Here is a 24,022-nt window from a genome sequence, read left to right on the forward strand (position 1 = left end):
TTATTAGTGATAAACCTAGGTAGGGACTACAACAAATCTGTAGCAAGAGTTTGGAAAGGCAGCTAGTAGATTTCCTATATTTTTTAAAAAAATTCTTTTTTTTTTCTTTCTTCCAGATTATTTTAAATTAGAAATTTCTGTCTTAAATGTTTTATTTATTTATTGTTTCTTTTAATAATTGCTTCATTGGGTAGAATATTGATGTGAAAATGTATCACAATATTTCAATTGATAGTTATAAAATATACTAAAAATGACATAGTTTTGAAAAAATTTTAATCTTGCCAAATTTTATACTTGAGAAAAGAATAAATATTTCTTTTTTTATTTTCACTAAGTTATACTTATAGCTTCGGGAAGTAAGCATTTTCTCCCTACTGATGTCACTGGAAATAAAATTAAAAAAATACTATATATCTTTTAAATTATATTTTTAGTTGGAGAAAAAGTTTTCGACAAAATATAATGTTTTTGTCAAATATTACAAGTACATATGATTTCGTTTGATTTAACTATCACATTTTTAACCATCAATCCATATACTCCATTAGGAATTCATGCTCAGGAAGTCCATCAGGATTTTCAAAAGTTCGCTAATAAATATTAAACATACAATCATAAATACACTTCCTTTATCGATGAATAGGTGTTTCTAAAAACTTGAATAATTAAAGTGTTGAAAAATAATTTACAAAACAATTATAAACGCAATAATTTTTTTAATTCACAGAATCTATTTAATAATTTTTTTTAAATATTTTTCTTGTATTACTGAAATTTATTCGTATTTCATTTTTAACTTTATAAATATTTAGAATTATAATGCTGAGCAGAAATATAGCAGACAAAACTATGTCTCGCGATTAAAGCATAACTGAATGAAAATGAATGATAAATGAATGCGGAAAATTTTAATGTAGGCCATCTGAAATGCAGATGAAATCTACTAGCGGCCTACCATAAAGATGCAACCACCAGAGTTCGTAGAATGCCTGAAAAAATAAACACAATGTATCAAAATTCCATCGATACTAATAGATCTTTGAGATAAATAAAGATTCAAACTTGTTAATTCTCTATACATTGCATAAGTTGTATATGGTAAAAAAAAGAAAAAGTTGTATAAATTTTGAGTAAAAAAATTAAATAGAAACAAAGAGTTATTTTCTAAATCTACTTAACCCTTAACTGCCCTGAAGCATTTCAAGTTTACTATCCAACATACATCATTATTAATCATAATTATTAATTCATAAATAATTGATGTTGATACAATTACTTATAGTTGTATAATTTAATTAAATTAATTGTAAGCATGACAGCAGTAAGAAAAATTGCCCTGCCTCTTGTTATGGTGGCTTTAGTCTTTTAAGTGTTTTTATGCTTTCTGCTGAGCCGCGGATGATCATTTTTAGCTGAGAGGTATAATGTGTGGCCGAGAAGTTTGAGAGTTTTATACTTCTGCACTGCCGCAATTCTCAATTCCAAAGTTTTTTGCCAATAACTAATATAATAACTAAAGTAATTGGGTTATTTGACAGGCTTAAGGATATCAAGTAAGAAAATGTGCTTTTAAGAATAATGCCCAGGCAGCGGGTAACCTTTCGACAAACGTTGTATTTTCATTTTATTTTGGTTGGCATAGAAAGTTTGATTAAATAACCATTTTTTAAACTTAGAAAAATTAGTACGCCAAGCTTGTAACATTAAAAATTGAATAATGGCATGCAAAAATTTGTTTTAAAAAATCATTTTTTAGCTTTTACTGTAGCCTTGATTTCGTTCTTTTTTCATTCTAGCTTTGTCCAAGCTCTTAAATACAAGATTTTGTTTTCGTTAAAAATTTAATGATCATGCCAACTTTCACTTTTAAAGAGTTGAAGAAAGCATATAAATGCCTGCACTGAAATTTGTTTCCTTGAGGTTTTAAGATCTAAAATAAGCCTTGGGAAAATTAATTTATCTTCGGTTTGAGAACACTTTATACTCTTGATTTGTTAATGATGAGTCATCCCTGATTTCAGTAAGTTTGTATAGTCTTGTTTTGTACAGCTGTTCAGTCTCGAAATAAAAGGTTTATTTATACAAGCTTAAGGCGAACTTCATAGCGTGTAAACCTGCATAGTTAAATTCAACATTGTTTCATTCTTGCAAGGTTTATTTGTTAATCAGTTAAAAACCTTGTTGGGCTTTGTGATAAAGGTTGTTGCTGACATTAAAATCTGTCTTGATGTCATTTGATATTGCAAAAAACCATAAAAATAACCAAAGGAAAAATAAAAAAATAATTTTATTGATAATAAAGTCTCAAATATTAAATCTTTAAAAAAATCAAATGCAGGTAAAAATGGTAAAAAATGATATTTTAAATTATTTTACTGTTTTAATTAGTTATTTAGGTGCATTATATTATTTATAACTTATATCCCATTCTATTTATAATTAAAGGAATACAAGAATTTACATTACTGCCCTTAATATATATTTTTACAAAAGTCTTGTCAAAAATGACATACGGAATGTGCACAATAATAGTCGTAAATTAATATTTAAGAAGACTTTATAATCTGACGAATAATTATTGAAAAATAAGAGGATCGTTTGTTGTTTTATTCATGGAAGAAACTGAAGGAAGGTAGAACATAATTGTTTGTAAAAACTTTCATTTTTATAAGGCAAACAAATTAATTTGCATTTTTTGTTCCCGATTTTCTCAATTTTCCGATTTCGATAACGCTTTTCCCCCATTTAAATATTAATTTACGATTTTAAATGTATCTACCCTATTTATTTAATTATTGAAACGATTCTAAAAATATACACTGGGATAACTGAACCTCCTGTAATTGACCACATGATTGAAGTTAATATTAGAAATTTACCCGAATTTTTTAAATTGGAGGGCGATGAAAAAGAAGGTATAATACTTCTTTATTTTTTCAAAAGCATTCCACGAACCCTCGTTTTACTGTTCTTAGGAACCCATGTAAAACTGACTGCGTTGAAGAACTTCGACGCAGCCATTTGGCGTTTTGCTCTTCTCAAGAGATGATGAAATATGATTTTTATTTTATTTATTTATTCGGTTAATCACTCCTTAGAAGTCTTCTTATTCGAGGTGCCACCTTAGAAAACATAATATCGATGGGTTGTTTGTCGTCGTAGAGAGCCGGGGCGCAGAGAATGATCCAACCAGTTCCAACCACACACGCTATCGTAAATATCCACAGGAAGAGACGATCCAACACCATAGCAACATACTGCCAATCGCTTTCGATCTGCAAAAGAAAAGCACAGTAGAGGTGATGGATTACCATCATCGTAATAAATAGGTGAAGGAGCATGTAGAAAACATTAACATACTTATACCTATAAAAAGTATTTAACTAACTACTCGCTCAAAAGGGACACAATCAAGACATTCATTTATGTTAGAGTCCCGCAGTGGACTGATCATTAAGACACGGTTCCCAACAGATCACTGAAGTTAAGCATCACTGGCTGCGGTCAGTGTGCGGGTGGGTGTCCACTTGGATCCGTCTGCCTAGGGATCGAGGGTGTGCGGTATGGTTCTTCGTTAAACTGTTCTACCGCAAAGTGCTCAACTTCGCGTGCAGATTGTTGGGCTACCTAAGCGAGGGTGCCATCCCCTCTGCAGAGGATCAAAATAGTGATGGCACATCTTCCGATCATCCTCAGGGATGTTTCCCAGACCGTCGCCAATAGCCCATTGTGTAGCTCTAGTGCGACGTAAATCAACTACGACAACAACAACAACATTCATGTTGGATGGAAATCTAAAGTAGTGCGAAGGATATTAACTTGTGAATTCCTAATCCTTAAGGTGGCGGAAAAGGGGAAATCATTTACCTTCGTTGCTATTTTTAAACTTTTTTGTGACATGCCGTCACTGGTTAATTTTCCTTTTTTGCGTGATATTAATGAGGAAAAAAAAGTATAAATACAAGCTTGTTACAATTTAACTTCCAGAGGGCAATTCAGGACGTTTTTAATGTTGAAATAGCATGAAACTTGAACGAAACCTTGAGATAACGCGTTTGATATTTATAAATAAAAAATAGTTTAAAAAAATGCATATAGTTAGAGGAAATTGTTGTATGGATCATAATGGTATACAATTCGGAGAGCAGATATTTGAGATCATGTGCTCGAACACGGGGAGTGGCTGAGAGATATGATTGCATTCCTTGTTACTCCTTATTTATCGCCGTTTGTAAGGCTTAATTTATTGGGATTTTTAAAAAAGCTACTGAGAGTCGCTTACCTAACAGGTATTCTTTAAATTTGTTCGACGCACAGACGTCAGGAAAACAAAAACTTAGAATGCGCGTGCCTTATACGTTAAAAATCAATATTATTCCAATTAGATGAAAATCATTCTAATCAATGAATAGCATTTAATAATTTTTGAATATTTTTAAAAGCCTAACTAAGGCAGCTTTATCAGATTTAACTTCACAACCAGCGTGGAACAGTCGACCCAATTACGAATTTATGACTCTCTATGTTCAATTCCGTAGCTTTGTAATTTTGAACCCGATCTAGAAGACTAGGTAACTCCTGTATCAAGTATTGGAATAAACTAGCCATTGTGGAGGACTTTTTGATGGAACGAACCTCAGGGCTCCCATTGGCCTTGTAAATTTTTAAAAGTGGTAACGAAAATTAAATATATGTCTATAATTTAATTTCTGTGTAACCACCACTAAAATTTGTTCTCCAAAGAAAGTATATATGCACGAAAATTCGAGCATCTAAACCTCTTAAAGACAAAGTGGTGTATTAAAATAAAAAATATCGTCTAGCATTAACCTAAATTTACTACCAATACTAAAATTTTTCAATGACCGCGGACACCATGTAACTCGCATTTGCGTTGCACGGAATGGAAAACCACGAAAACCTTCCTCTGTTATCCCAATGACAAGGGGAATCTAACTCATGAACCTTCTACTACTGTCGATATCTTATGTCAGCAGTATGGTTGATGTGATCAGGGAGCAAAATTCGTATCAACCAGCCTCCTCTGGAAATCGAATCGAACATGGGTCATCATATTGAGAGGCGAACGCTTTATCCCTTGAAACAATACGTTTTATGGCTTGTTTCAAAGCCTTAAGAGCCATTTTATGAACCCATTTGAGGCTACTGTTGCGAAAATGCAACTTTTAATTTTAAGTACTTTTTGGAAAAATTGGTAGGACTGTTATGTTTAGACGAATATAAAAAATTTTAACGTCTAAACTATACCTAATCAAGTCCAACAGAAAAAAGTGAAAAATGTAGTCTTGGCAACAAGGAAATATGATTTTCAGTTTCAAATTTAGACATATACTTATAATGGGTTACACAAAATTATTGAAACACTTTTCCAACTTTAAGTAAGCAATCAATCTTTTAGCGGCAGATATCAGGTTGAGTAAAAAGTTTTCCGCCAAAAAAAAACAATCCTGTAAAATGATAAATAGATCGAAAATCAGCAAAGTTAATGAGGATAGTAATCTCCATTCAAATCAACAATAGTCTGCCAACGTTTTGGCAACTTTTCAATCCCTTCTGCGAAGAACTGGGAGGTGCGCGAGTCCAGAAAGCGATCAACCTCATTTATGACCTCGTCATTTGAACGGAAGATTGTGCCATCAAGATGCAGCTGCAAATGTGAAAACAGATAGTAATCTGAAGGTGACATGTCTGGACTGTATGGTGGATGTTGCATCAAATCCCACTCCAGTGTGTAGAGGGTCCAGCCGGTCATTGCACTGACATGTGGCCGGACGTTATCTTGATGAAAGAGAACCACCTTCTTTCTGAACTCGTTTTTTCATTTTTCGCGAATGGCATCGCTAACTTTGATTAGCATATTGCTGTAAATTGTAATGTTGATAGCCTGCCCGCTTTTCAGGTACTCCTTGTAGATAATTCCACGACAATCCCACCAGATACAGAGAAGGACCTTCTTGTTAGTTAGCGTTCGTTTTGCAAACGAACCTGCTGATTCCCGGGTGCTGACCACCCTTCTTTACGTCTAGTATTGTTGTAGTATACCCATTTTTCATCACAGGTCACAATTCTGTCCAGAATGTTCTCTTTCCTTTGATCTCTGAGCAGAACCAAACAGGCCGCTTTTCTTTTGCTCTTGTCTTCAGCAGTCAATTCGTGAGGCACCCAGCGGTTAAACTTAAATGTTAAATTTATGCGTTTGAGGGCATTTACTATTGTTTTTTGGCAAACGTCAAGCTCTAACGCAATGGTTCGTGTTGAAACATTTCTGTCTTGATCAATAATTTGCCTTAATTGGTCACAATCAATCTCAATAGGGCGGCCAGAACGTGGTTCATCTTCAATGTTGAAATTTTCACTATTAGACTTTTTAAACCAAACTTTTACTGTATCATAAGAAACAGTATTGAAACCTAAACTTTCACACATTTTCTTGTGGCATTCAGTTACACTGAGTTTATTTCGGAACTCATAGTACATAATCGTTCTGATCTGCTTACGTGAGAGCTCCATTTCAAACACTTTTCTGGTGCACAAGATGATAAAGTTTTGACAAACAAATTACACAGTTGTGTAGTTCCCACTTTCAGCTTTAAAATGCAAAAGCCCATTTCAGAAAAGGTTAACTACCACGGGAATGGCTGCTGCTGGCACGGAGGTATCTCCCCTGGGCGGAAAACTTTTTACTCAACCCGATATTTTGAAAATTTTTTACATTGGTTAATTGTTAGCACAATTTTAAAAAGCATATTTAAAGCGCTTAGAAAATATATCGTTTTTACCAATGCAAAATTCGGATGTAAAAAACTTCTGAATTAATAACTTCTTTATAGCTTTAGTGCCAGAAATATTATAATCATTTTATATAAACGTAATAATTGGATAAAAATACTAAGTGGGTAACCAAGTGGATAAAAATGCTTTTTTAATTATAGTGTAAGTGAAAAAAGAAAGTAGCTTTTAATTTCCTACGCTGATTTTTACCCAAGCAAATTTTACATGGTTAAAACGGGACGCTTTTTCTCAAAACTTCATGCATGATCTTTCCAATTGTATCAATAGTTTCTCTATGTAAAACCTTCCTAAACATTTGCTTCTGTAAAGATTGTTCACATGGTGTTTGTGTAGGAGTACATTCCTGCCAACAATCACTCTTTTTCGAGAATGGATTTTCCAAGAGGTAGTAAAACAATTACATACCTGCCAACTCTTCCGGATTTTCCGGAAGATTTTATTTTCGTATTTAAAGTGGTAGCAATACTCATATTATTTCGATTAACTTTTTGAATTATAATGATAACTATAAATGAGTTTGACCACCACTACATATAAATAATTACAATAAATATATGAAAGCATAATAATCTTTGCGCTAGCGAATCTCAACGGGATCAAAATATAAATATATTTCGGAATCAGATTGTTTTTCGTTTATTGTTTTATAACCACTCTGAAAATCCATTACTGAAAAACTATTTACCTAAGAAATATTTTTAAATTTTAATCTGATTAAAATTCGCTGTCGCAACGACTACTATGCTTTTATATATTTGTTGTAATTATTTATATGTAGTGGTCGACAAACTGATTTAAAATTATTATTATAATTCACAAATTTTAGTGAAATAACATGAATTTTGGTAGCACTTTAAATATGAAAATAAAATCTTCCGGGAAAACCGGAAGAGTTGGCAGCTATGCATGTATATTTAAATTTATTAGGGTAAATATAGTTATCTTGTTTCTTCAAAATAAATCTTAAACACTTGCACAACCACGTTTTTGAGGGGAAAAATTTTGAAAAAAGGCAAACATTTAAGGTAAAAAACAATTAAACATCACTGAAAAACTGACATTGTAGCAGAGTTGGCCAAAAATGTAATCGATTACATTTTTTGATTACAGTAATCAATTACTTGTAATCATGATTACAATTTTCAAAAATTTTGATTACAGCTGTAATCATGATTACAATATTGATTACAGTAATCAATTACTTGTAATCGTGATTACAAAGTTTGATTACAGCTGTAATCATGATTACATAGTCGATTACAGTAATCAATTACTTGTAATCATGATTACAATTTTCAAAAAATTTTGATTACAGCTGTAATCATGATTACAATTTTGATTACAGTAATCAATTACTTGTAATCATGATTCCAAGTAATTGCGATTACAAGTAATCACAACAAAAACGATTACAAGTAATTATGATTACAAGTAATCAAAATATATGATTACATGTAATTTGATTACATGTAATTATGATTACATGTAATCTAATTACACGATTACAAGACTATTGTATTCTTATAAATGATTATATTTTACAGTAGATAGTAGAATGTATTTTATAATGATACATTTTGCACGTATTAACATGTACTGCATTTTGTACGTATTTGTATACGTACAAATGAATGTAACTGAAATGTATGTACGTATGATTTTATCTAGTGCATATGTTCAGACATTTTAGTATCACACACATGTACATACACTTATATTGTAGGTATAAAATATATGTACGTATGTATATAGATAATAATTACGTATGTATGTGCAAACAATGTAGGCATGTACATTTATACACAATGAATATATGCATTTTATGCAAAAATTTGTGTATGTAAAATGTATATCTATGTTCATGTACGCATGTATATACAAGTACTTGTGTTTGTACGAACATACATACATTGTCTGTACAATGTATGTCCCATGCATGTATGTGCAATTTATTTATGAACAGTACAATATATGTATGCATGTACAATATAGGTATATCTGTAGGATGTACAATATATGTATGTATACATGTACATGATATGCATGTCCAGTGTATTTATGTACATGTACATAATATGTTCATGCTCAATGTAAGTATCCAAATATGCATAATACATTTGTGAACTATTGTACGTACATTGGGCGTATTTATATTTCACATATATACATGCATGCATTCGACATGCATAACGTACGTACATACACACATTTGAGATGCATATATTGTACAGATGTATATACATATAGCGTACAGATGTATATTCATATAATGTACATATGATGAAATGAACATATAATGTTCATATAATGTACATATGTGTGTACATATACAGTACGTATGTGCATAGATATATTGGGCATAATTCTTTCGTACAAATTTTACATGTGTACATGCATGCTATCCCTATCTATGCATATGGTGCAATGTATATATGTACAATGAATGTATCCACACATGTACAATACACGTATGTTCCATGTATGCATATCCATATGTACTATATATGCACGTACAATACATGAATGTATGTACATACATTGTACAAGCGTACATACATTACACGTATACATATGTGCATTACATTTATGTCTAAATATGTGTACAATGCAATAAATAAAATGCATGTAAGTTAACTTTTAATGACTCAAGCAAGTTAAATGACAAAATCAAACGATATTTAAATTTAGTTTTCAGCTTTAATTGTTCTATATCATTTTGAAATTCTCTGAATAAAAAATTATTTTCAGGTATTTTCATGAAATGTTTGACAATACAGAATTATATTTTTTATAACATAATGCATGATTCATAGAAATTTTTTAAATGGTAAGAAAAACGGTAAATTTTATGTGTGGAATTAATATTCAGAAATTCCAAATAAAATTATCGTTTGCTTTCTAAAAAATATGAGGTCGAGTTTCATATACCTTAGAATAATTTTAAAACAAATTTTAATAACTTTACTCATATAAATTTTTTTAATGTATGCACAATGTATGTGTATATTGTAATTACATATATTTAAATGTACGCACGTATTTGTACATTACTTGTAATTATGTACATGTATACGTTGTATGCACATGCATACATTGTGCATATAACTATTTTTTTGTACATCCATGCATTACATGCGCATAAGTATTAACAAAGTATGTAGTTATACAAGTACATACATAAGTTGTACATTAGTACATACTTTGCGTGCACATATATCGATGTACATATAAATATGCATGTATACATGTACGCATTTTATTTACGCAACTATGTGCATATATTGTACCTTTAAATAACATTTTTACATATTGTACGCAAATACGTACAATTTTATATACAAACGTACATTGTATATACGTGCTATTATCGTAAATTTATACAATATATGCACTTAAGTACATAAAAGCATGCAAACGCATAAACATTATTTTCGTATACGTTCATACATACATTGTCTATGTATACAAAGATACAAAACATTGCCTTTTTGTACAAACTAACATACATGCGTACATGTATCATAAATGCATAATTATATGTACTAAGCTTATACGCATTGCATTAAGTATATTACAATATAATTATGAATATTGTACGTACAAACAACGTTTGTGCATACATTGTATGTATAGGAATCGCAAATTGTACGTTCATGCGTGCGTACATTCTATGTACATAAAAATATGTAAACACATGAATACTTACATAAAAAATTTGACTATAGTATACAATCGTAATAACTTGTAATCGTATAGTTTGATTACAAGTAATCACAATTACTTGTAATCAAATTACATGTAATCATGATTACATGTAATCATATATTTTAATTACTTGTAATCATAATTACTCGTAATCGTTTTTTTGTGACTACTTGTAATCATGATTACAAGTAATCAAGATTACAAGTAATTGATTACTGTAATCAAAATTGTAATCATGATTACAGCTGTAATCAAAATTTTTTGAAAGTTGTAATCACGATTACAAGTAATTGATTACTTGTAATCGTGATTACAAGTAATTGATTACTGTAATCAAAATTGTAATCATGATTACAGCTGTAATCAAAATTTTTTGAAAGTTGTAATCACGATTACAAGTAATTGATTACTTGTAATCGTGATTACAAGTAATTGATTACATAGCTGTAATTATCTGTAATCAATTACAGTTGTAATCGATTACTGTAATCAACGGCCAACTCTGCATTGTAGCATGCATCATTTCAGACACTTTTTCTATTCTTAAAACTACCACATTTATAATTAAATGAAGTTTTATATATACTATGATTTTTTCATATAAAAACAACCCTCTTCCTTGAATTTAAAAACTAAATTTGATGAGATAGCAACCAAATTAATAAATTGGTAGCTATGATAATCCAAAAATCGCATGTTCAAAATAATTTTTATGGCTTAGGAAATTCGAGATTTTTAACCTCCTTCAAGCTTGAATCAGCGGCTAAAGTACGAGTGCATCTCTTTTTTTTTAAAAAAAAATCTAAAGTGGTGGATAATATAAAGTAATAAAATACATGCCTCCTTTTACAGTCATGCAAAAGTTAATTTTGTAAAAGAAAATGGTAGTGTATTTACCCTTTACTTCAAAGGTATTAATGAGACACAGTATTTACAAGGCTGCAAAATACAGCGTTTTTTTTTTGCAAAATGGTAGACAATTAAACACTCAATCTTTCAGAACTTTTGGTTGTTTTAGTAATAATTTAAGGACCTCACCGCGAGTAAGCTCTACTAAAGTGGTGTTTTATAAACACTTTTGAATAATTTGCGTGTAGTGGTGCAGAAAATAACTCACAATCAAAGATGCAAAGCAAATAATAATACGTACGAACATAAGCTTAGCTTTCACAAGAAGAAGCTTGGCTTCCACAAAAGCAGCCTTGCATATTTAGCGCAAAAGAGCAAGTGCAAACATATTCAAACTTGTAATGAATCTATCGGACAGCTCTAACCGGTATATCTAATAAATACAGTTAAGAGTAAATACCGTACCACTCATTTTTATAAATATACCTTTTAAATCATTGTATGATGGCAAATGCTGTTTATTGGAGAGAATTTTTCGAAAGACTAACTATTTCAAACTGATTGGCTGAGTGAATAAATTATGTAAATGACATTTTTAGAGTAGCTGTAAGCAGGATCAGTCGAAAAAAATGGGATAGTAAAAATATTTTGATACAAATCTGTTGAAATGTGAGCCAAATAACTGTTAGCCATGTCTTTTTTACCACTGCCTGGTTTGAAATAATAATCATGAAAGCATATCTATATAATTAATAAATCATTTTGAATTCGACTGTTTTGTTCTTCCAAGAAAAATTTCATGAATTGAATAAATAAACCACCAGCCTCAATCTTCTCGAAAACACAGTTCAGAAACGTAATTGAATAGCACGAGGCTTTTATTTTTCGAAATTAAAAATTGTTTGAAAGTTATTGCAATTTTTAAGTAATTTTTTTTCGTTTTTTCTAGCTTGGTTTTATTGGACAAAAACCGCTGTTTGCCAATCTACTCTATAAAACCTAGATGCTTTTAATGAACTAACTAACTAACTAATCAACTTTTTTCAGAGTACCTATCCATGTATGGATATCTGCTCTTTCATCTAAATTGGTTAATATGTGGTGGAAGGGAAGGGAGGTGCTGCGTTAACATTAAGTTAAATCTCAGAATGAACAATAATTGATAAAATCAAGTCTGAGTCATACATAAAGATAAGTCGCAAGTTGATACATAATATAGGGAACAAATTGAAGATAAAGATAAAGAAAGAATATTTACACTATTTACAAAAGGGGGAAGACTCCCTGTGCACTCTCTCGCCTCCCACCGGTATAACCGGGCTTCTTTTAATGAAAGTGGTCAACAAACTTTAAGCTGGGAAAATTTTAACATTTCGAGTGGTAGGTAATTGATGGGTATCAGAGAGAAGCCTTTATAATTTAAAAAAAATAAAATAAAAAACGCTTCCAACTTTAAATGTCAATGATATAAGGTTACTGTTATGTATTGTTAAAGAGTAAAATTACTTCTCATTTATTTCTTCTTATTGTTGTACAAAATATAAGTCTAAGTATTTTTCAAGCTCTAAAATTCGAGGAATTGTAAAGCCCAGGAAGTATTGTAAATTTTTTGATTAAAAGATAAATTTTTGTATTCTAATCAGATTTATGGTAAATTCAACTAACTACACTATTTTTTGATAATAATATTTGTGCAATAAGTTCTTAAAATTAATTGTTTCCGCGCTGTCAGCAAGTGGTATAATTTTGGAGACTGGTTGCTTAATTCGTACCAAATGATCCATTAATCGTACCACCCTAAAATATTAAGCACTTACAATTAAGGGAAAAAATAAACATTATCATAATAAACAGGAGCTCTTAAAAGTTTAGCAACTGTACTATAAGTATGATTTAAAAGGGCAGAATGTTATGTACAAGTTGTTAAGTACAAGTGTGATTTTTATATATCCTGCTCAGGGCTAAAACCTTATATATGGACGGAGAAAAGAAAAAACAAGTACTGAAATCATCTCATTCAAGAACTTTTATTCGAAAAAACCATACCTGTAACTAAGATTTTTTTTTTACACTTATAGAATATATATGAAACTGCTTCTTTTTTTAAATAAATTAGATGTTGTAGAATAGTTTGAAGAAAGGAATAGATTCACTTCTCCCGAAAACAAGTTAAACCTGAACAATTTGTAGGCTTATATCATTCACCACTTTATTCAGATATGCCATTTAAAAAACTAGCAAAATCTGTCTAATATTTGAAAATTTTGTGTTTAGTTACTAACCGTGTGGCAAGTCGAGCAAGCCAAGTAAAATGTATCTTTGGCAACAAGAAAATATGGTATTCAGACTCAGATTTAGTCATATATTTATAAAGGGTTATAAACAAAATTAATGAAACACTTTTACTAACTTTAAGTAAGCAATTAATCTTCTAGCGCCAAACATTTTGAATGATTTTTGCATTGATAAACTGATGGAAAAATTTTAAAAAGCCTATTTAAAGTTTTTAGAATTTATATCGCTCTTACCATTGCAAAATTCGGAATTAAAAAACAGAGAGAAAATTTATAACTTCCTTCTAGCTTTAGTACCAGAAATCTTGGAATCATTTTATATAAACGTAATATTTGGAAAAAATGCTAAGTAGATAACCAAGTTGCTAAGAATACTTTTTTAATTGAAGTGTAAGTGAAAAAAGAGAGTAGCTTTTAATTTGCTACGCTGATTTTGGCCCATGCAAATTTTGCATGGTTAAAACGGACTCCATTTCTAAATATTCAAACCTGATCTTTGCAATTGTGCCTATAGTTATTCTATGTAAAACCTTCCTAAATATTTTGCTTCTGGTAAGATTGTTCACACAGTGTTTACATAGGAGTTTTTCCATATTTTTGTGAAAATCCTGTACATTTAAATTTATTAGGGTAAATATAGTTATCTAGTTTCTTAAAAATAAATATTTAACACTTGTTCAACCACGTTTTTGAGGGGGGAAACTTATTAAGCTATATAAACCTATTTTACCCATTATAAACTATAGGGTAAAAACTATTAAACAGACTGAAAAATCGACCGAAAATCAAGCACGTATCATTTAAGACAAATTTGCTACTAATAAAACTACCACATTAATTTATAAATAAAGTTTTATATAATTTGCGAATTTTTTCCCTTTGCTTAATATTTATTAGAATGCAATAAGTTTAAGTGATATAGCAACCAAAACAAATATCGCATATTGAAGGTAATCTTTTATGGCTTCGGAAATTAGAGTATTTTAAACTCCTACACGTTTGAATTAGCGGCTGAATCTGAAATTGTGGAAAATATAAAATATGAGCTTCATTTTACAGTCATGCAAAAGTTAATTTTGTAAAAGAAAATGGTAGTGTATTTACCCTTTACTTCAAAGGTATTAGTTCTAGATTAATGAGACACAGTATTTACAAGCGAGCAAATTACAGCATTTTTTCCAAAACGGTTGACAATTAAAAACTAAATCTTTCAGAACTTTTGGTTGTTTTAACAATATTTTAAGGACCTCAGAACGAGTAAGCTTTACCTAAGTCATACCTGCCAACTCTTCCGGATTTTGCGGGAGATTTTATTTTCATATTTAAAGTGGTAGTAAATTTATATTATTTTTTCTTTTATAAATTTAATTTTTAAATGATTTTGATCACCACTATTCTCACAAAAATTAAGCTTATATATTAATACGCATTTCTATCATGGTAGTTAACTTAATTTTTTTCAAATACAACGTATTTGTTTGCTTAAAATTGAAATTTTAATTCCATTTTAATACCACTGGGAAAAATGATAATGGAAGGGATTAAAAGTTGGCAGGTTTGCCTAAGTGGCGTTTTATATACACATTTGAATAATTTGCGTGTAATGTTGTAAAAAATAACTTACAATCAAAGATACACAGCGAATAATAAGAGGTAAAAGAATATAAGCTCAGCTTCCAATGGAAGAATTTTTCGCATAAAACAGCCTTGTATATTCAAAAAAGCAAGTGCAAGCTTGTAACGAAACTATCGGACAGCTCTAACCGGTTTATCAGATAAATACAGTTAAGAGTAAATACCCTACCATTTATTTTTATAAATATATCTTTTGGATCATTGGTCGAGTTATTTACAAATTTCTTGAATATAATATTTCGGGAGACCTACGATATAAAACTAAAGGGTTGAGTGGATAAATTATGTAAGGGACATTTTTAGAGTAGCTATGAGCAGGATCAGTAGAAAAAATATATTGATAGTAATCTGTTAAAATGTAGGCCAAATTACTGTTTCCTTTATCATATTTACCACTGCCTAATTTGAATTAATTAACATGATTGCATATTTATATAATTTATATAATAATAATAGATTGCATATTTATATAATTAATAATAATAATACTTTTTTTTACTATTATAGAATATATATGAAACTGCTTCTTTTTTGAAATAAATTAGATGTTGTGGAATAGTTTGAAAAAAAGAATAGATTTACTCCTCCCAAAAACAAGCTATACCTGAAATGTTTCAACTACCAGTTTTTCGGTCTCGCTCTCACCCCTGAAGCTTCTTCCAGAAAAATTCATCATTTTAGGATCGATAAGAAACTTTATTTGTATTTTGGCTTTTAGGTCTGAGGAAATTGGTTCGATTGAAGCCTTCAACACAGACGGTACTCAGACATATCGGTTTATCAAATCATACTTAAATCCAGTAATTAATAAATCATTACTTGACTGACCAGATGATTCGATTCAAAATAAATTAATAAATTCAAGATATGTGAAAAAGTGTAAGCTCTGCGACAACTAGGAATTCAAAAATTATATATTATAAATATTAATTCGTAAGAGTTGGTAGCTATTTAAATTGAAGAATATCAACTGTTCCTGAACTGAACTCTATTAAATATCTTGGCAACTGAGGCCCTTTTCCCTTTCATCTTCAACTTGAACTTAGTGGTGTTTCGATGAGGTAGTGTAATGCAAATGAAGTAAAGGAGTATTCATATGGATCATTGAGTTCTGACTATGTAGTTATATGCAATAGGGTGATAAGAGCAAAATGTAAAAAAACAAGGTATAACTTGAGATAAGCTGGTATGGTGAAAATGAGGTTATGTACGTGCTATTGATGTCGGGAATATGATGCATCACTGCAATAGTATGCTGCTATTGGTCTGATGTTCTTGTCTATGGTTGAAATCTCATAAAGGTGAAATTTACTGCTAAGCAAGAGGTGGCTTTTTCATAGAATTTGATATTTAATTTAACTATATGCCTAACAACTATTGCCAACCGCTCCACTTTCAGCAAAAAGATTTTATTAAGTGGTTGCGATTTAACAATTAAAACTTAATTGCGTTTAATTTCGAATATATCTTAAAATGCTCTCTTAGTATCACTTTGCTTATCAAATAGAGATAGGTATCTGAGCAAAACAGAAAATAATTCAAACAAAGTCGCATATGATATGAATGTTTGAATTATTTAAATGTAGTGTCGAGCCACAGAGTTTATTAATCCAAGAATCAGCATAAATTTTTATATCTCCAGAAAAATTATTTCTCCACAAAAAGACAAACAAGTTAGCATCACTGTAAAATGAATAAGAAAATGTTAAATTCATTATAGTCAATCGTGAGTAAATTAATTTCATCAATGCTGTCACTTTTGGTAAAAAAAAATTACTTCACAAATTACACTTTATACGTCACACTTTCTGAAGAATCACGCATATGCAGAACCACATAAACTATTATACAGTGTCTTTTTTTTGACAAAAAGAGGGCGCTTGAGAAATTAAAATTAAAAGCTTCGATAGAATGCTTGCAGAAGAACTAGATATAACTTTACCAATTTTGAAGAAAATCTCACAGAAAAAGAATCAAATAATTTTTAAAAATCGAGTCCAACAACAAAAAAAAATCAAAACGAAGTACCTTTGGCAATATGAAAATATGGTTTTCAGACTCAGATTTAGACATAATATCTAAAAAGGGTTATAAACAAAATTATTGAAACTCTTTTACTAACTTTAAGTAAGTAATTAATCTTTTAGCGGCAGATATTTTGAAAGATCTTTACATTGGTTCAAACTGTTGGCTCAATTTTAAAAAGCATATTTAAAGCTTTTAGAAATTATATCGTTTTTACCAATGCAAAATTCGGATGCAGAAAAATGAGAGAAAATTAATAACTTCTTTCTAGCTTACAGTAGCAGTAATTTTGGAATCATGTGATATAAACGTAATATTTGGATAAAAATACTAAGTGGGTAACCAGGTGGATAAAATGCTATTTTAATTATAGTGTAAGTGAAAAAAGAAAGCAGCTTTTAATTTCCTACTCTAATTTTTACCCTTGCAAATTTTGCATGGTTAAAACGGACGCCTTTTTTAAAAACTTCATGCATGATCTTTCCAATTGTGCCAACAGTTTCTCTATGTAAAACCATCCTAAACATTTGCTTTTGTAAAGATTGTTCACATAGTGTTTGTGTAGGAGTATTTCCATATTTCTGTTCAACCCGTGTATATTTAAATTTATTAGGGTAAATATAGTTAACTAGTTCCGTCAAAATAAATCTTAAACACTTGCTCAGCCACGTTTTTGAGGGGGGAAATATTGAGACATATAAGATCGACACTTAAGGTTAAAAACAATTAAACACTGAAAAGCAGACAATTCAAGCATGCATCATTTCAGATACTTTTGCTGTTGTAAAACTACCACATTTAAAATTAAATGAAGTTTTATAAAGTTTATGAATTTTTCAACCTCTAATGACTTTCCATGTTAAATAAACTAAAATAAATGATATAGCAGCCAAATTAATAAAGTGGTAGCTATGATTAAAATTTCAGAACAATTGAATAATTTATTGCAGAGTTACAGTAACAAGTTCAATAAGGTGTTGACCCGCCTCTAGCCTGGATACAAGCTGTCACACGGCGTGGCATAGACCGATAAAGCTCCCGGATGGTCTCTTGCTGCATTTCCTGCAAAATTCGATCCAATTGGCGAACGAGGTCATCAACATTCCGTGCCAGATGCAATCGCCTTCCCATCATATACCAGACATGCTCGATGGGAGAGAGATCTGGTGATCTGGAAGGACTAGGAAGAGTTTGACAAGCTTGCAGACAGTTCATAGCAACACGTACCGTATGTGGTCTGGTATTGTCCTGCTGAAAAACCAGCCAGGGGGTTGCAAAAGGAGCGGTAGCAAAGCAGGTCTTAGGATATCGTCGACGTACTGCTGTGCAGTAAGTGTACCTCTAATGACGACCAAAGGGGTCCGGGTGTCAAAGGAAATGGCACCCCAGACAATAATGCCTTGTTCAGGGCTGGTGTGGCGTGCAATAGCGAAGGCAGGATCCCCTCTCTGCTCTATGCTTCTCCAAACACGTCTTCGATGATCGTCAGGACACAGTTGGAAGCGGGACTCGTCGCTAAAGACTATAAGTCCTCAGTCGGCATCATTCCAGCCTGATCTGTTCAAAACATTCATGCATACGAAATTTCAAAGCAATCGGATGATTGCTTCTTGGTGCGTCGATTTTTTTCTTGGATTTTTTTCTTGTAGAGTGTAATTAATAAATCATTTTGAATACGACTGTTTTGTTCTTCCAAGAAAAATTACACGAATTAAATAATTAAACTACCAGCTTCAATCTTTTCGGAAACACAGCTCGGAAACGTTATCACGTAATTGGATAGCACGAGGCTTTTATTTTCAAAATTATAAATTGTTTGAAAGTTATAACACTTTTTAAGTAATTTTTTTTCATTTTTCTAGCTAGATTTTAGTGGACAAAAACCACTGTTTTCCAAACTACTGTATAAAACCTAGATGCTTTTAAGGAAAGTGGTCAACAAACTTTAAGCTGTGAAAAATTTAACATTCAGAGTGGTGGAAATTAACCCGTTTCATCCCGAAGTTATAAATTGAAATCATACAAAAAGTGATTTTATGGAAAAAGTGGTTTAATATATTATAGAAATTAATTGTTTTTTCTACTGCTAGGGCATTCTAAAAGTCTTTGATAGATCAAAAAGTACTTCGTAGAATGGTAGGTAGAAATCACGTAAATCTCGGTGCGCTGCCGCGAAACGGCATTAACCGATTCATCTATAGTAGTAATTCGATGATGAGGAATAGTGAGGTGGAATGGAGATGGGGGGAAGAGGTCAAAAAGTACTTGCTCCTTATAATTCTATATCTAATCAGAAATAACTAAATCATTGTGATATTTGAGAATCTTTTAATTCACCCCGATAAATGAAAATACTGAAAAAAGTTTCCCACCACTATGAATGTCTTTGAAAAAAGGAACTGTCCTATATCTATGACGCTGGGCGTTAACCGGTTAATGGGTATCGGAGAGAAACCTTTATAATTTAAAAAAAATTAAAGAAAATTGAAAAACGTTTCCAATTTTAAATGTCAATGATATAAGGTTACTGTTATGTATTGTTAAAGAGTAAAATTATTTCCCATTTATTTCTTGTTATTGTTGTATAAAATATAAGTCTAAGTTTTTTTTTCAAGTTCTAAAATTCGAGGAATTGTGAAGCCCAAAGAGTATTGTACATTTTTTGAGTAAAAGATACATTTTTGTATCCAAATCAGATTCATTCAACTAACTACACTATTTTTTGATAGTAATATTTGTGCAATAAGTTCTGAAAATTAATTGTTTCCGCGCTGTCAGCAAGTGGTATAATTTTGGAGACTGGTTGCTTATTTCCTACCAAATGATCTCTTAATCGTACCACCCTAAGATATTAAGCACTTATAAGTAAGGGAAAAAATAAACATTATCATTATAAACAGGAGCTCTTAAAAGTTTAGTAACAGTATTATAAGTATGATATAAGAGGACATAATGTTATGGTACTACAAAGTTCAAGTGTGATTTTTACATATCCTCCTCAGGGCTAAAACCTTATATATGGATGGAAAAAGGAAAAAAACAAGCACTAAAATCATCTCATTCAAATATTTTTATTCGAAAAAACCATACCTGTAACTAAGATTTTTTTTTTTACAATTATAGAATATATATGAAACTGCTTCTTTTTTAAAATTAATTAGATGTTGTTGAATAGATTGAAGAAAAGAATAGATTTACTTATCCCGAAAACAAGTTAAACCTGAACAATTTGTAGGCTTATATCATTCACCACTTTTTTCAGATATGCCATTTAAAAAACTGGCAAAATCTGTCTAATATTTGAAAATATAGTTTATGGTTATTTACAGTGTGGCCATTTGAGCAAGTCATGTAAAGTGTAGCCTTGGTAACAGGGGTGAAAGCGAGACGGAAAAGAGAAAAGGCTGGTAGTAAAACCATCTCAATTATAACTAGTTGTTGGGAGGAGTTTATTTATTCTTTTTTTCAAACTATTCAACAATATCTACTTTATATTGGAAATGAAGCAGTTTAATATGTATGCTAAAATTATAAAATAAATCTTGATAGTTGCAGATATTTTATTTTTCTCGAAAATAATGCTAGAATGAAAAGTCTTTCGAAACCAGTTTTTACTCTTTTCCGTCTTGTTACATAAGGGCTTTCAGACTTGCTTGGCAACAAGAAAATATGGTTTTCAGACTCATATTTAGACATATACTTAAAAAGGGTTATAAACAAAATTATTGAAACACTTTTACTAACTTTGAGAAAGCAATTAATATTCCAGCGGCAGATATTTTGAAAGATTTTTACATTAGTAAACTGTTGGCTCAATTTTAAAAAGAATATTTAAAGCTTTTAGAATTTATATCGTTTTTACCAATGTAAAAATTCAGATGCAAAAAAATGAGAGAAAATTAATAACTTTTCTCTAGCTTATTGTACCAGAAATTTTGGAATCATGTTATATAAACGTAATATTTGGACAAAAATGCTAAGTGGGTAACAGTAAACCTCTTTTCTCCCCCTCGTGGCCGGATATCTCACGGTGTATATATATATATAATGAAACACATCGTCCAAATTAAACGAAGATCTTCAGCTGCTCAATTAATTTATTGAATGCTATGCAGCACATTGTTTACACAACTAATCTAACACATATATAACAGGAGTATCTCTCCCAGAGAAAAGAAAGATGTCATTCCCCGACAAATAGTCCCGCTTCATCTAAAACGACCAACCTCTATCCTTCCTCTCTCCCTTCTCCTTCTTCCCCCTTCATAGTAACTTTCGTTTCCAGTTCGTTTTCGATCTTCACAGTAACCAAGTGGATAAGAATGTTTTTTTAATTATAGTGTAAGTGTAAAAAAAATTAGCTTTTAATTTCTCGCGCTGTTTTTGGCCCATACAAATTTTGCATAGTTAAAACGGACGCAATTTTTAAATGCATCAAGTATGATGTTTTAAATTGTGTCTACAATTTCTCTATGTAAAACCTTCCCGAACATTTGCTTCTGAAAAGATTGTTCAAATAGTGTGTAAAGGAGTGTTTCCATATTTTTGTTCAACTCCTGAATATTTAAATTTATTGGGGAAATATAGTAATCTAGTTTCTTCAAAATAAATTTTAAACACTTGTTCAACCACGTTTTTGAGGGAAAAACCCTTAAAAAAAGACATTAGACACTTATGGGTAAAAACTGTTTAACACTCAGTGAAAAACAGATCGTAATTCTAACATGTGTCATTCTGGATACTTTTGCTATTATCAAAACTACCACATTTATAAATAAATTAAGTTTTATATATTCTACGAATTCCTCATCACACTGACTGTGAAACATATTAATAATACAATTTAATGAGATTGCAGCCAATTTAATAAAGTGGTAGCTATTATGATCCAAAAATCGTAAATTTAAAATAAACTTTTATAGCTATTTGAGATTTTTAACCTCCTCCACGTTTGACTTAGCGGCTGAAGTACGATTGCCATTTTTTAAATCTAAATTGGTGGATAATAGGAAAGTAATAAAATACACGGCTCATTTTACAGTCATGCAAAAGCTTCCTTTATGAAAGAAAATATTAGTGTATTTACCCTTTACTTTACAGGTATTAATTCTATGTTAATGAGACTCAGTATTTACAAGGCTGCAAAACACAGAGTTTGTTCCAAAATGGTAGACAATTAAAAACTAAATCTTTCAGAACTTTTGGTTGTTTTGGCAATATTTTAAGGACCTCACTGCGAGTTAGCTCAACCCTATGTAGTGTTTTATATAAACTTTTGAATCAGTTGCGTGTAGTATTGCGGAAAATAACTTACAATCAAACATACAAAGCAAATAATAAAACGTAAGAACATAAGCTTAGCTTCCGCTAGAAGAATTTTTCGCAAAAAGCAGCCTTGCATACTTAGCGCAAAAGAGCAAGAGCAAACATACTCAACTATCGGACAGCTCTAACTGGTATATCGGATAAATACAGTTAATAGTAATAGCCGTACCACTCATTTTTATAAATATAACTTTTGCATCAGTGTATGATTGAATTAGTAGTTTTCTTGGATATAATTTTTCGAGAGGCCAACTGTATCAAACTATAGGACTGAGTGGATGGATAATGTTAGGGACATTTTCATTGTAGCTAATAAGCAGGATTAGAAGAAATAAAAGGGGTAGTAAAATATTTTTTATAGAAATCTGTTAAAATATGTGCCAAATAACTGTTAGCCTTATCATTTTCCCCACGGCTAAATTTGAAATATTAATCATGCAAGCATATTAATAAATCATTTTATATACGACTGTTTCGTTTTTCCAAGAAAAATTTCATGAATAAAATAATTAAACTACCATCTTCAATCTTTTCGAAAACTCTGCTTGGAAACTTTAGCACGTAATTGGATAGAGCGAGGTTTTTATTTTTCGAAATTATACATTGTCTGAAAAATTTTGCATTTTTTAGGTAAATTTTTTTTCATTTTTTCTTCTTCAAATAACGATTATTTATCTATAGTAGGAGGAAAGTTTATCTCCCTCGAGATCATTATTTTGTATGCTTGTGCATGAGTTAATATTTGAAAATGTTTTTTATTTAAAAAAATGAAGGAACAAAAATAAAAAAAGGAATGGGGATAGATTAGATATTGCGAGACGCAAAACGAATTTTAAAAAATTACACTTAAAAAAAAACGAATGCCATCAGCTAGATTTTAGTGGACAAAACCCGCTGTTTGCCAAAGTACTATATAGATCCTATATGCCTTTAAGAAAAGCGGTCATCTAACTTCAAGCTGGGAAATTTTAACATTCAGAGTGGCAGATAATTTATGGGTATCTGAGAGAAGCCTTTATAATTAAAAGAAATTCAAGAAAATTAAGAAACGTTTCCAATTTTAAATGTCAATGATATAAGGTTACTGTCATGTATTGCTAAATAGTAAAATTACTTTTCATTTATTTCTTCTTATTGTTTTACATAACGTTCGTCTAAGTTTCTTCTCAAGTTCTAAAATCCGAGGAATTGTGAAGCCCAGAGAGTATTGTAAGTTTTTAGAGTACAAGTTACATTTTTGTATCCAAATCAAATTTATGGTAAAACAATTTTTGTTGATCGTCACAATTGTCATTTCTTTCAGAGGAAGGTTGCGCCAGTCTTATTACTTTTAACATTTAAATTTTTATCAGACTCACTGAATTAGTCATATT

The 24,022-nt window shown here is 30.7% G+C and overlaps 1 protein-coding gene across 1 annotated transcript in view; it reads right to left on the bottom strand.

Moving 5' to 3' along the window:
- Positions 1-1,625: 1,625 nt before the first annotated feature.
- Positions 1,626-24,022, bottom strand: part of LOC107451538 (acetylcholine receptor subunit alpha-like 1) — a 128,041-nt gene continuing 105,644 nt past the window's right edge. The window contains exon 7 of the mRNA XM_087163781.1: positions 1,626-3,278. Within this exon, the coding sequence (XP_087019907.1) occupies positions 3,087-3,278 (192 nt within the window). The 3' untranslated portion in view covers positions 1,626-3,086. The remainder of the gene's footprint in view (positions 3,279-24,022) is intronic.

This window comes from Parasteatoda tepidariorum, chromosome 5, assembly GCF_982258835.1.
Source record: "Parasteatoda tepidariorum strain Cologne lab strain chromosome 5, Ptep-v5.0, whole genome shotgun sequence".
Taxonomy (NCBI): Eukaryota; Metazoa; Arthropoda; class Arachnida; order Araneae; family Theridiidae; genus Parasteatoda; species Parasteatoda tepidariorum.